Raw genomic sequence first — 14,626 nt, forward strand, 5'->3', positions numbered from 1 at the left:
CCCAGAAGTTTGCATCATATTTACAGTGGCAAACCTGTCTCACCATGTCAGCTGCTGGCTAAGCAGATAGCAAAGGAAGACTAGGACCAAAGCAAAAAATGGTCCCAAATGGGCTTCCTGTCTCTGTGCAAGAGAGAGAACATTTCCGACACCCTAAAAGGCACCAGGTCACCTGTTCCATTTTTGGTCTTTTGCATTTTTAAATGATTTTACTCTATTTTGTGGGCACAGACTTTGGAAAAATTATGTTCAGAGCTGTACCCGAGTCACACAGGCAAATTACAGTCACTGAAGAAAAATTGCTTTGGTCTCAATAAGCAGGTATCTTTCCCCAAAAGTCAAAACTACCATAGCTTAGAAAAGGAAAGAATGTGTGCTATTGAGTTGTCTATTAAAATCACTGTGTGTGTGTGTGTGTGTGTGTGTGTGTGTGTGTATTTAGGCTAAGAAAAGGCAGCTACTTCTTGGCACCAGGTCCTGTATGAGGTACACTTATTCTGTAAAGTCACTTTGGCAATATCATAAAAAGTTAATTCTATTATGTGCCAATATGGAGAAAATAATAGACTATTTATAGCAGAGTTTCTGGGATGCCGTTGTAAGTGTGACAATTATCTGCCGCAGAGGAGTGCCCCAGAATACCTTGGAATTAGATAGTTTGGTTAACAAACATGAATAGTTAGGGCCGTACCGAGCTCCAAGGGCCAGTACTCCATGCAGCGTCGTGTGGACAAGCATGTGTGTTACACTGCTCACGATCGGGAGGTTTATCAAGAATTTCACAGCTCAAATCTGGAAACCGTTCACCGTTGGACCGCTGACAGACCACCAGTCTTGTTCTTATGCCTCCACCACACAGCTTAGTGCACTGGAAGAAGGAAAAGGAAGGCTGCAGTTATTTTGTCTGAAAGGCCAATGACAAATTGTCTTTCTCCCTAATTTCTTAGCCAAACTCAATTATGGCATTGGGCAAGGTAAGCCTCTGACAGAACCAAGGTGAATTACCAATAGTGATACGTAAAACAGACCAAGGCTTTCCTATCTTAATGGCAGGTATTAGTTATTAAGTGCTTTCTCTTCACTTGCACTGAGGGCTTTTGCATATATTATCTAATCAAGAGGAGTGTAATTATTTGTCCCATCTTATGTATGAAGCAATTAAGGTGAAGGGAGGTTAATTAACTCGATCAAGGCCAATCTGTTAGCAAGTAACAAAGATTCTTTCTTTTTTTTGAGTCGGAGTCTTGCTCTGTCACCCAGGCTGGAGTGCAGTGGCACGATCTCGGCTCACTGCAACCTGCACCTCCCAGGTTCAAGTGATTCTGCTGTCTCAGCCTCCCGAGTAGCTGGGACTACAGGCGTGTGCCATCACACTTGGCTAATTTTTTGTATTTTTAGTAGAGACAGGGTTTCACCGTGTTAGCCAGGATTGTCTCGATCTCCTGAGCTCACGATCCTCCCACCTCGGCCTCCCAACAAAGATTCTTTGAGAAATACCAAACCAAACCAAAACAAAACAAAAATAAACAAACAAAAACTACCCAATACCAAACAAAGGAGATAATGACTTAACCGGTCCTATTTTCTGGCAACTCCTAAGAAGCTGTCACCAATCCTTGGCTGTTCTCTGACTCCCATCTCCATAGCCCTTTATGACACTAACCTATTTTACTGTATCTCTGAATGTGAGGACAACTATGCCTTTCCTCTTGGATGAATAAACAGCGTGGTGGGAACACTGGATAAGGTTCTGACTCCTGGCCAGATCTGAACTTCTGAGGCAGGAACACGTTGTATTTCTTGGACAGTGCTGCTGCGCTCAAATCCAGTAACACTGACATTTGGTTTCCCTGCTGTGTCAAGGCCAGATCCCCCACAGAATTTGGAATGATCTGGTCTGTGCTGACAGCAAAGCATCCCAGCAAGTTCGTGTACTCTCCTGGCTTGAATCCAATTACAGAAGCTTAATCACAGGCCCCACAGGACAGAACTTTGCGAGGAGGTTTTGGGAAATCCACAATACATGAGTCACAAAGCCTCATGCCTTTTTCTTTCCCTTCAACAAAGCTCTCCAGAATGACATAACTGTCAATGAAAGTCAACAATAATCCCGTTATGACTGCCTATGACTACTAGGTTATATGGCTGAAACCATGAAATGTGGACACGTGATTTCATTCAGCCAAGGATGTGGACTAATATGCCCATCAATCTCATTTGTCTTTTCCCCCCCTTGGCACTGGGACCTCCAAAGTGTTATTTCTCGTGTTTTATTTGATAAATGTTATAGTCAAAACAGAACAACTCAACAAACTTTAAATACGTGCTCTCCCTGTGGATTCAAGAATAGAGAGATATATTCTTAGTTAATTAAACACAAAACAATAAGCATCTAGGTCCTATGTATAATAGGGGCTCAAACCCCCACTTAATCACAGTATTATTAATAATTATTCTTAACATTAATTATTACATTATAGTAGCAGTTAATTGATTAAAGGCTACGCGTTACACATTTGACAGATACTACCTCATATCATGGTCATAAATACTAAGAAGTTGGTGCTATTACTATCCTTATTTACAGATGAGGATATAAATATTTGGCAAAGATACTACACTATTTGCCAAAGTCACAAAACTTTTAAGAGCCAGAGCTGGGAACAGGACACTGTTTTCTCAGCTTCCAATACTAACTTCCCCCCTACCAGTCGTCACAGGCAACCCTGAAAAGGTAGCAGCTAAAGAATTCCATATTTGAGAAAACACAGCTAACTACTCACTTCCGCAATAAAAATACATCTTCTTTCATAGGAATTGTAACACCTATTCAACCTGGCTTCACTAGGGACTTGGAATGTTGGGAGACATTAGGCCATGGGAACGGGGCATAACACAAACACCCCAAAACTATGAAGAAGAGGGCAAGACTTCCATGGACCGATTTAACACATATTTTCAATCACTTTAAAAGCATCTATTCTTTATTCATCAGAGGTGAACAAATAACTTAAACCAGTATTTATCTGTATTCTCACCTAATTTTCCTCACCTGTGTACCCAAACTGTCTCTTAGTGGTAACAGGAACACTTTAAAATAGTCCAGAATTTAAGAAGACGGGTTTCCTAGTTAATCCCCATCCCAGAAGCTTCTACTAGAGCTAGTTCTTCTTCTTGAAAATAAAATCTGAATGATAAATACAGTTTGGTTAACACAATTCCTCTGTGTTTATAGACAGATAGTTCACTCTCACCTCTCCCCAGTTGCCATAAGCCCACTGAGGACAAGGGCCGGATTCACAGGCTCTTTGCTCATCGGGTTTTATTCTCTCCACACAGTCGTTTGCAGTGTATCCATTTTCATCCTGACATACAACAACACGCCTCTGGGATCCGCCAGCACAGGTACTGGAACACTAAACACATCAGTCGACAAGTTAATCCCCACCTCAATCTCCATCTTAGGGACACAAAAGCAGCTGGTTGAAAGGTTAAGACAAATGTGCTGGAAAGTATTCTCAAGTCATCCACGAAGGACAAAAAGCAATCAGGAAAACCCAAGAACTTCCCCATTGTGGGGCTGTTTCATGTACACATCCTTTAGACACACCTGGAGGGCAGAAATGTGTCTTTTCTTCTGGTGTGCCTCAGGCCCTTTAAGGGGGTTCCATAAATGCCTAATGTGACTTCCAAAGCAGGCCACTTACTGTCTTTATCCCCTCTGCATCTCTAAGAGGTACAGAGGTGTTGATGGACACCACAGTTTACTTGGAAATTGTTTTCAAAACTTCAAGTGCCTATTTAGAACCAATATTTGATTTCCCTTTCAACACGGAGGTCAAATTACATGCTTAATGAATTGCCAGTTGTTGAAATTAAGCTTCTGTATGAACTCATTCAATTACTCCAGGAAAACATCATGGAGTGTCATTTAGACATCATTTCCTAGCAGATATAATGTTCCTTTCTCTCTCTTTACAATAGTCTGAACTTCGGTGGCTAATGGTAGTAAGACTTGTTTTATGTATTTTTTACTTCCCCAATGAACTTAATTGAATTTCATCATGACAAACCTCTCTTCGGCCGCACTTTCAGCCTAACACCCTCTCTTTCGTGGTTTGTCATGGTGTTATGTTTGCATTTCATTTCATTTCCCATACAAGCTTCTCATAGCTCACTTATTTATTTACACCTGAAGTGTTTTCTTCTTTCCATAATTTCCTTACCTTTTGAAACCCAAAATGTTTGCTAGTGTCCTTTACTCTGACCCTTGTAAAATCAGTTTGCCTATAAAATAACCATCTGGTCCTCAAAGCAATGTATTTCTCACGATTTATCAAGACTCACACTGCATTTGGAAGCATGTTGCTAGTTCAAGGTTCTGAAGGCTGATTTTTGCTTCCTAGCTAATCGTAGGTCATATCAGTGTTATTTCAAAACAGGCTCGATCAAACATTGCTTCTTGCTGGTCAGCTTCTTCCGTATCAAGATGTGAATACATTTTGTTGCTTATTGAACTGGACCACTGTTAATTTCCCTGCCCATGCTGGTCAAATTATAAGTGTTTTAAAATCAGTACCTATACTTACTATATTGGGTTTAATTTTTAAATGTAGAGCTGGATAATAGATTTATTAGCTCTTCTTGAGAAAATATTTAGGTATTTTTCAAATTATAAAAACGTTACCTTTATCTCTGAGGATTCTGGTATACTTACTCTAAACCTCAAAATAGTCATTTCCTAATTTTTTTTTCTTTTTTTTTTTTGAGATGGGTTTTTGCTCTGTCACCCAGGCTGGAACACAGTGGTGCAATCACAGCTTACTACGGCCTCAACCTCTCAGGTCAAGCAATCTTCCCACCTCAGTCTCCTGCATAGCTGGAGACCGTTGGTGCATACTACCACACCTGGCTAAATTTTTAAAATTTTTCGTAGAGACAAGGTCTCACTATGTTGCCCCAACTAGTCTCGAACTCTTGGCCTCAAGCGATCCTCCTGTCTTAGCCTCCCAAAATGCTGGGATTACAGGAGTGAGCCCCCAAGCCTGGCCTTACTTCCTACCTTCCTACTTTTGAGCAGCTTAGTACATAATAAAAAACAGAGAACTATTATTTTAATTAGCTTTGTTTGGGGACCAGAATTTAAAATGTTAGGAAGTGCCTTTCATGTTATAAATAGATTTGTCATCTATATCTTGGTCCTTGAGTTTTCTCCTTGATAATATAATCTTGTATCATTTTTTATGATGTCACCTGTCACCTTTATTGCTCCAGTAAAATGGCAGGCTCCTTGAGGAAAGGCTCAGTGTTATAACTTGTGTCCCTATTATCTTCCATAGTGCTGGTCACAGGATTTGCTACCTGGTCCAGTTAAAGATTCTTGAAGGAACAGCTCTAGAAACTCCATGGTATTCTCTCTCCAATATGGCTGACGGGTGCAAGGATGAACACCTGATCCACCGCCAAGCAATCCACTGGCCACCCAGGGAGTGACTGGATGCTTCCTACTGAGAATCCAACGGAAGTGCTGGTGATAGCTCCGAGCTTGGGCAAAGCAGTTGCAGCGCACATTCTTGAGCTGTCTGAGCCCTGAGCCTGCTTGGGTTTTTATACTCCCATAGACAGATGAAGTATTGTACATAACCTTTCTCCAGGTCTAATTTTGCCATTATTTGATTAACAGGGATTCTTAGTTCCATTCCTCCATGTTGTAGACTTTGAGTCTGGACTTTTGTTAACAAGTCCCTGTCCTCTTTAAATGACAACGCTTTCTTCGGTAAACATTTATTTGAACAAACTTTGAATCTATTAGCGAAACGTACTTGAAATGTGTCATCCACAATGGACAAAATAAAGGAGAACGGCCTTTAGAGAAGCAAAGGGTGATAGACATTCGTTTTTTTCTACCTGCTCAAATCAACATCCTTTTCCTTACATCTGGCAGCCCAATTTCCTTTAAGAAAACATTCCTCCCCACGGCAGGTGCCATCTTGCTCTATCAATTAAGACACTCTGCCCTATTGTGGTCAGAGGTGGGCAACCGGACTTTCCTGGGAATTTGAATCCTCAGCAGAATAACTCAAGAGTGGCATAGGCTTAAAAGAGATTCATTAAGATAGAAACTCTCTAAAGAAATTATCCCTTAGTTACCCCACTATCCAGATCAAGGGTTGGCAAGCCACAGCCCAAAAACCAAATGTGTGCTGCCACCTGTTTTTAGAAATAAGGTTTTATTGGAACAGAGCCATGCCCACTTATTTACATATTGTCTATGCCTGCTTTTGTGCTGCAACACACAGCTGATTAGCTGTGACAGAGACTGTATGGTTCACACAGCTGAAAAGATTTACTATCTGGCCCTCTGCAGACAAAACTTGCCAGGCCCTGAGATAGAGCCCTGAAGATGCTCCGGTCCCTGTCCCTACTGGGGCTAAATGAACAGCTTTGTTTGTTTTTCTTTCACTTGAAAGAGTCAGTTTCTGTTCTTTTGTTTGCAAAGCTCCTAATTGGTAACACACCTTGCTCAAGTGTATACAGAAATCTATTATAAAATGAAGTTCTTACTCTAGAAACCACTGAAAAATTTGATTCCCATTCCCGTGTTTGTAACACTTTGCTGCCTTTTCTGCCATGGAAGGCAGGAAGAGCATGTACAGGTTGTTTACCATGCAATGCAATGCAAAGATGACGTACATCCTTCATCTTCCTGGGAGTAGGTCAGACACGTTAAGCTAGGGCTGAAAATCACATTGTCCAGCTTCAGCCTCACTTAACTTAGGGGAAAAAAATATCCAAACAAAAAACAGGCCCAATGAGGAAAAGAATGGTATTACCCATCGCCACAAAAAGCTTACCTAATCCTCCCTAATTGGGAGCTCTGCCCAAGGGCAGAATCATTCAATCTTAAAGGAATGCATCATCCCCAAATGTAGTCCTAAATAAGCATAGCACTAAAACGCTTTCTTTAAATCCTAGCGGTATCATTAGACTACACATGTGTGAGTTTTGAATTTTGTCAACAAGGAAAAACCATGAGACCCTCGGTGATTACTTCCCTGGATCACCTTTTACTTTCTCAGAACTGAAATCTCTTCTAATCTAGGCAAAGGAAGCCCAAAAGCGGAGAGCAAGAGAGGGGGATGGGAGGGTCCTGGGCAACTTGGCAGCTGTTCTGCACACAACCAGCAAAGACAGTGGGTGCAAATGCTCAGTGGCTAATTAGTATTCATCAGAAAGTACATCTAATTTACTGAAACATAACCGCGGTGGGAAACAGACAGCTTCCTTCTAATTCTTTTTAGCCCAGAAACAATTAAACAGAATTAGCAGTACTAGAAGGAAACTAATAGTAAACAATTAAAAAGAAGACCCCTGAATAATTAGTAAACACCTAACTACGTCCCTACCCAAGATCCTTTAAAACCCTCCCCCTCCTGCAGTTCCATTTAACATGTCTGGTATTGCACAGCATATTTTTTAAAATTATTTAGTAAAAACTTTAAAACATTCCAAAGCATACTTTTCTTTTGATATATTTGTCAAGGCCTTCCTAATTTGAAGGACAATGATAATGATAATAATAAAGACAACTGTCCACATTTATTAAGTTCTCACTCTGTGGCAGGCAGGGCGCAGAGCACTTTATTTCCATCATCTCATTTTATTCTTACAGCAACCCGAGAAAGCAGGAATTATTGCTATCCTCATTTTACAGATAAGAAAACTGAGGCTCAAAGAAGAGAAGGGACCTGCAGAAGGTCCCCAAATTTAAAAGTGTAAGTCTTTGGATCAAACCTAAGCATCTTCCCTCGGAGATTGTGCTGATAACCTTAAGGTTAGGGTACGTCTCTCCTAAGCACAAATCTTACCTAGACTAGTATTTCCCCCTAATCCAGGACAATGACCTACTACTACAAATTACACAGCAACCATGCCACTTTGACACTGCACCCTTCTGGAAAATGGTAGAAAGGAAAGCAACTTTCATTAAGAATTCCCTTTCAGAAAAGTTTCTCTGTCTTCTTAATTCCCCTACAGGTATGAGCTGCCTGTGGCCTCCAGGACGAATCATGATGGTATTTACGGTACCTCCAGGAGGCCCTGTGATCATATCACCTAGCCACAATATCCCCTTTCTCCACCCAGTCGAGGCAGCTTATAGGTGGATGCAGGCAGTATCAGTATCATCAAGGGCTGTAATTAACCCATTACAAGTTACTCAAAGCAAATGCAAATGCACAATGTTAATCCCTTGTAAAGAAAAAAATATGCTCTAAAGGTGTTTCTAGTCTCTTTTCCCCTAAACCCAACCTCAAGTGAAAGAGAAGCAAGAAAACTTCAGGGAATACTCACTGCTCCCCAGGGGCCAGTTCTCCACTGGTTTCCACCGAGCACGTGGGTGCGGCTGGGGCTGGCGCTCCGGGGACGATAGTCCTCATTTTGGAAGGGGTGCTGAGCTAAGCCACTGTCTGGGGTCCTTTGAGGGCATGGTGACATGGAACAGTCCTGGTCAGTTTCTGGGATATAATCCTGGTCACACTCGCTCCGATCGATCACATGGTCACTGTAGTTGACACACACCACTTGCCGGGTTGCCCTACCTTGCCCACAGGTCACAGAGCACTAGGTTGAATGTTCAGAAAGAGAAAGAGTCAGTCATTTGGGGGAGGGGTTGACAATTCCTGAATGTGCATTTCTGTAAGTGGCCCACCACTTTCCCAAACTGCTCAGGCAAAAAACCTTGGAATCACCCTTGTCTCCTCTCTTTTTTTTCCCATCCCATATCCATTTCAGTGAGAAATCTGTCAGCTCAGTATTCAAAATCACAAAATATAACCCTTTACAACAAAAGTTAAATCCTATCCTTCCTTCCAGTGATTTTCCAGTTCATTTGAATAATATACAAAATCCTTACATTGATCTACTAGACCCTTCATGATGTGGCCACTGACTGCCTCTTTGACCCATCTACCATTCGCCACTCACTGCACTCCAGCTATGCTGGCCTTACTGATGCTTCCTGAACAAGCCAAGAACACCTCTGTCTGAGGGACTTCATACCTACTGCACCTTTTGCTGCACCGCTTAGATACCCATGTGGGTCATTCCCTCACTTCACTCAGGTCCTGCTCAATGTCGGGCCTTTTTTGACCACCCTCTCTAAAAGTACATCCCACCTTTCTCTATTCCATTTCTCCCCTTGACTTCTTTCTAGAACTTATCAGTACCTGTTGCTATATTACATACTTCCTTATTTGTTCACTGACTGGATCATCCATTGGAATAATCTCCATGAAGGTAGAGGCTTTATTATTCATTCTTCACTGCTCTTTCTCTAGCAAGCTTTCACAAATATCTGGTGAGTAGGCAGATGGATCTTAGAGAAGATGAGCTGAGAGATGGATGGACAGATGGATGGATGGATGCATGGATCAGTGTTTGGAAGCTCAAGACGTGAGAGTGAGATTATCTACTATTTATCGAGTAGTACTTTCTGCTAAGCATTTAACGTACATAATCTCAAATAATCCTCACAACAGCCCTGCAAAGTAGTATTCTTTTCAGTCTTCTTTAAGAGCAGAGCAAACTGAGACTCATGGACTTAAACCAGATTGCTCAGGGCCATGCAGCAAGTAAATGCCAAGGTCTGGGTTTTTATACAGCTCTATTTTATTGCACCTCTCAAATTTCTCTCTCTATATTATGATATTTATTGAGATGTTAATCTCCATTCTTCTTACGCCCTCTCCTCACCTATCCTAGTCTATTTCCTGAACTCTGGGTTTTTTGCAGGGCAGAAAACAGAAGCTGCCTAAAGATAAAAGTTCTACCTGTATAAAAGCCCATAGATGGTGCTTGGTGTACAGCAGGCAGGTTCCCAGCACTGGATGAGGATTCCCACTTCCCATTCTTGGCAGGGGAAACCAAGAACCACTTGATTTTTAGGGACCACAGGATGCAGGAGGAATCTAGACTCAGAGTATGAGCCTCTCCCCTCACTCTCCTGACATTTTTGGTCCTCTACAAACCTACCGCATACTAATATGACTCAGTGAAGACTGGGATTTCTGATCAGCCCAACAGGACAGACACTCGAGCAGACTGTAAAGTGATTTATCCATTTTTTGAAAATGTGCATTCCTTAAACACTTAGCTAAGAGTCCTTGCACACTTGGCCAACTACACATAAGTGGAGTAGAACAATTTAAATCATAAGACAAATCCAGCTCTGAAATATCACCCATTGACATTTCCAAGTGGCGCCCCCCTCTGCTGACTCCTCACACCCCTCAATGTTTCCCCCATTCCCCCTAATTCCAAATAATCCACTGGCTTACAGAGCTCCAGTCCAAGGCCTTCCATTGCCCACAGGGTGTCACAGAACATTCTTCCTTTGACACTGGTCTAGGCAGGGTAGCACAGGCACTCTCCTCAGCCACAGAGCCATTCTCATCTCGGCAGCTGACGTATCTCATCCGGGTACCTTTTCCACAAGTGGCTGAACACTGGGTGTTGGAGTAAAATCATGCAGTTATGTTACGTGGAATGGCTGCTTACTGGACAGTAGCCCACTTTCTACAGTCATGTCAGAGAATGTTAGCCCCCATCCTGCCCTCCCCATTTCTCCCAGTCTATATCTTACTGGGGTCCAAGACCCAAATCGCCACTGGGTTCTTGGTGCACTGTATGTGCTTCTCCTCGTTTCTGGGGCAGCTGGGGGAGGATGACAAGATGGTAATTCACAGTCCTAGATGTGATGGGGAAAAAAAAATACAAAGTCACTTTCAAGTCAATGCACTTTCAAGTTAATGGTCATGGTGGATAAAAATGTAAAGGCTAAGAATTCTAAGGCTTCAGATTTCTGTGTGAATCTCCGCAAGTCACATGACATCTCTCAGTCCCAATGTCTTCAACTGCAAAATGAGATATAATCTTAATCCCTTTGTGGGTGCCTTAATAAAGGACAGGGGTCAGCTTGAGGATTTTTAAATCCATATTTATTCACCCATTTGTGTAAAAAGAGAAAAAATACTGTAAAAAGACATGTAAGTCATGAGGTAGCAGGATATCATTTTAAAATCATTAGTTGTTAACGTTTGAAAATTCTGAAGTCCAAATGATGTTCTCACATTTCAATTAATTTCTTAATCAGAATTTGCTAATCATGAACTTGCTTTCCCAGTTTGCCTAAAGATAACATCAGAATCCCAAAATGTCAAATGTAGATATAAAAGGTGTATTCAATTGGCTAATGCCTGGAATTTATATAACACCCCTCAATCATGCAGATGAAGCCCCTGGTATGAACTGAGGTCATCTGTGTACAGGTAATATTCCAAGATATGCAAACAGGAACAAAAGTACACATTTGCTCATATTCACTCTCAGCCTCAGTGGTTAGCAATTACCCTGTGATTTAATACATATTCATCAAATGCCCAAGTGTGCTGTGCACAGTGCAAAACTGCTGAGGCACGGTGCAAAAGTGCTGGGGCTTGATGTCAAATATGACTGAGACATCTCTGCCTTAGAAACTCTATGTGTGGAATGCAAAATTTTGTTACTTGGCTCCAGACTTTGCCTATTCCTCTGTTTTTGGTCTAAAGAAAGCCACAGGGAACCTTTCACAAAGTGAAGAAATTATCCACATACTGCAATGGTGGGCGCCATCCCATAGTCAAATGGATATAATAGAATAACTTAAAGGGAAATATATCTTGAATCTGAAAGGAAGCAGCCAAGTCCTCAGTTCATGATTGCTTTAGATGCCATAGCTAACATCTTCCAGGCATTCATCATTTGGAACATTTCAACAAAATAATATATTTTTATTATAAGTCACATATGTTGGTTGGTTAATTGATCGATGATGACAACATGAACAGCATTGCCATATTAATTTATTTTTTAACAGTCTTTATCCATCAACAACACACTTTGAAAGGCAGCAGATTGAGGGTGTTCAGGATGGAGACAGTACATCAGCCACATGGGGCTTCACTCAGAGTGTGAGTTCTGGGAATGGCCTAGGTTCAAATGCCATCTTCAGCAGTTAGCAAAGCTGCTATGCAAACCCAAGTATTCTCTTTATATATTCTGTTTACATACATGATGCCAAAATCAAGTCCCATATAGAATAGTGTGCTGGTGAGTGTTTATCCACCAGCTTCTTGAGAAAGAAGATGTGTGTGTGTGTGTTTATAGATATTGTATGTACACAAACACACACATATTACACATATTACATGCATGTACATACACATACATATGTATATATATGCTTATTTATTGTAAATTTTACTGATATAAAGAATGTATAGCAATTTTGAAATAACAATAAAATATACAATTATTTATTTTAAATTCCATACAGCCAATTGATTCTCACAGAAAACATTTGTTGATTTTTGCTGAACTTTTCAACCTGTTGCCCACCTACATTTGTAATTGCCAAATGAGTGTAGTTCAGGCATGAATGTTAGTTGATATTTTCTTTATGTTTAAGGGTAGGATGAAAGTGGAATGATGGAGATATATGGCCAGAACTTGACTCACTGACCAATGATGTGGAAGATGTCTTTGCTGAATCAGATACCTTTCAGATATTAGAAGAATATTTCCACATCCTTTTGTTCTATGCACAATGTAACTGCTACAGACATAAGACTCTTTTACATTTAATCTGCATCATTAACATTTTCTCCATTACTTTCTTAATTCTAACCAATCAACCAAATAATAAATTAAGCCCTGAATTGCAGCCCTTGCTGATTCCTGTGGTGTAAATACTCTTATCATGGCTATTTTCAAGGTATGAACTTGATGTCAATGAACACAGAGCTGGGGAGAGATATATGGCAGCACACCCTTACATAGTACATCCATCATACAGACACATACGTACATTGTGTAAGTTCTGAGTGTTTATAAACTTTGTTTTTAATACCATATATTTAATTATAGGTTTATATTTTCAGTTTTTAGTAATGGTTATACTTAATAATCAGTTTGCAAAACTCCTGCAAAATTTATCGATTGGCTCTTGTGAGCTGGTACAAGTTAGCTCCAGCAAATCACTGCCTGAACATGTGACACCAATTACTGAATACTATATTGAAATCATTTTAGAAATACGAGTTTAAACATCCATCACCCAATAAGAACCAAAAACAAACCTACATATACTTCAAATAACCAGAGAAGAACAAAACTGACACATCAAGATATTTGATTATAAATGTAACACATAGGTAAATCTGGACAAGTTAATCTACTGGGTTGCTCTACCGACATACTTATCTATGAAAGGATTTCAATTTTGTCTGAACAGCTGGGCAGTTTGGTACCTTGGTCCCCAAAGTCAATAACTGAGTTGGACAAAGGAAACTTACCTGAGTATCAGTTGGTCTAGTTGCTGCATTACAGTCATTGTCATCTACCACTGACATATAAGTCCCAATGATGCATTTCACTGCTCTTAGCTGGTATCCCTGTCCACAAGTGACACTGCACTGGAAGAAGGAGGACAAAAGGTATACACAATTCAGCAAATCTTCTCTTCCCCTTCCTTTCCCCATAACATTCTGCAAGAGAGAAATATTTCCATCATAGTAGGCCAGAGGGCTGGCACTCAAATAAATTAGGTCAAAGTGGGCAATCCTGCTCTGTACAAATTATACTGATTCATTATCATGATGACCCTTGGAATTATTCCTGCCTCCCACTGAAATTATATTTATAGGGGTTCAACTCATTAACTGTGAACTCCTAGAAGCAGCAGACTGCATCTCCATCATTTTTACATCTTTCACACTACCTAGCAGAGTGCTGTGGCTAAAATAGGTACTTAATAGAGCTCTGTGACTTTATTTGACTTCTAGGAAATTATCCTGAAGAAATAACTGGAGTTTGCATCAATATTTTTATAAGAGACAAAAACACTGGACACCACCAAAGTATGCAACAACCGAAAGTTCAATATCACAGCATACAGGTAGTTAGGAAAATAATGTAGCCACTAAAAGGCAAATTCTTAGATTATAAAAAGCAGTCTAAAAACAGTAAGTAGAGGGAATGATGCCACAGAAATGGCAGACTAGGGAGCTCCAAGAATTGGTCCCCCCACTGAAGCAGCTGTTAAGCTGGCAAAAACTGGAACCAACTTTTTGGAACTTTGGAATTTAAAAAAAACCTTGCAGAAACTAGGTGAATGCTTAATAAAAAAAGAAGCCACTTAATTTTGGCATTTCTGATTACCCACCTACCATATTACATATTCCTCTCAAATGTGCAGGGATCTTTTTTAAAGAGAGAGCATATGTTAGGCTGCAGAACAAGTCTCAATATGTTTTAAAAGAATGAGATCCCACAACCACAATGGAGTGAGGCAAGAAATCGGTAACAGAAGAAAAACTAGAAAATTCACAAATATGTGAAAACTGAACTACATATTCTCAACCCATAGGTCAAAACAGAAATCATAAGGGATATTAGAAAATACTTTGAGATAAATTAAAATGAAAGCAGAATATAAAAAAATTTATGAGATGCAATGAAAGCCATGTTCACAGGAAATCTATAGTTGCAAACATTTACACTAATAAAGAAAAAAAATAAATGAAGAAAG

At 40.3% G+C, this 14,626-nt stretch overlaps 1 protein-coding gene across 1 annotated transcript; it reads right to left on the bottom strand.

The window, feature by feature from the left end:
* Positions 1 to 679: 679 nt before the first annotated feature.
* Positions 680 to 11,220, bottom strand: LOC116466628 (A disintegrin and metalloproteinase with thrombospondin motifs 9-like). Its single transcript, XM_032149438.2, has 5 exons — positions 10,643 to 11,220; positions 10,338 to 10,505; positions 8,353 to 8,622; positions 3,255 to 3,416; positions 680 to 868 (listed from the first exon to the last, which is right to left on the bottom strand). The coding sequence occupies exons 2-5, from the start codon at positions 10,473 to 10,475 to the stop codon at positions 680 to 682; spliced, it is 759 nt and encodes a 252-aa protein (XP_032005329.1). The 5' UTR covers positions 10,476 to 10,505; positions 10,643 to 11,220.
* Positions 11,221 to 14,626: the final 3,406 nt, after the last annotated feature.

The sequence above is a fragment of the Hylobates moloch genome, unplaced genomic scaffold (assembly GCF_009828535.3).
Source record: "Hylobates moloch isolate HMO894 unplaced genomic scaffold, HMol_V3 SCAFFOLD_4, whole genome shotgun sequence".
NCBI classification, from domain to species: domain Eukaryota; kingdom Metazoa; phylum Chordata; class Mammalia; order Primates; family Hylobatidae; genus Hylobates; species Hylobates moloch.

Coding starts and splice junctions, on each gene's coding strand:
- LOC116466628 (XM_032149438.2), bottom strand. CDS start 10,475: ATGAGATACGTCAGCTGCCGAGATGAGAATGGCTCTGTGGCTGAGGAG. Junction 8,623..10,337: donor AGGCCTTGGACTGGAGCTCT/GTAAGCCAGTGG, acceptor CATTCAACCTAG/TGCTCTGTGACCTGTGGGCA. Junction 3,417..8,352: donor GAACTGGCCCCTGGGGAGCA/GTGAGTATTCCC, acceptor TGATGTGTTTAG/TGTTCCAGTACCTGTGCTGG.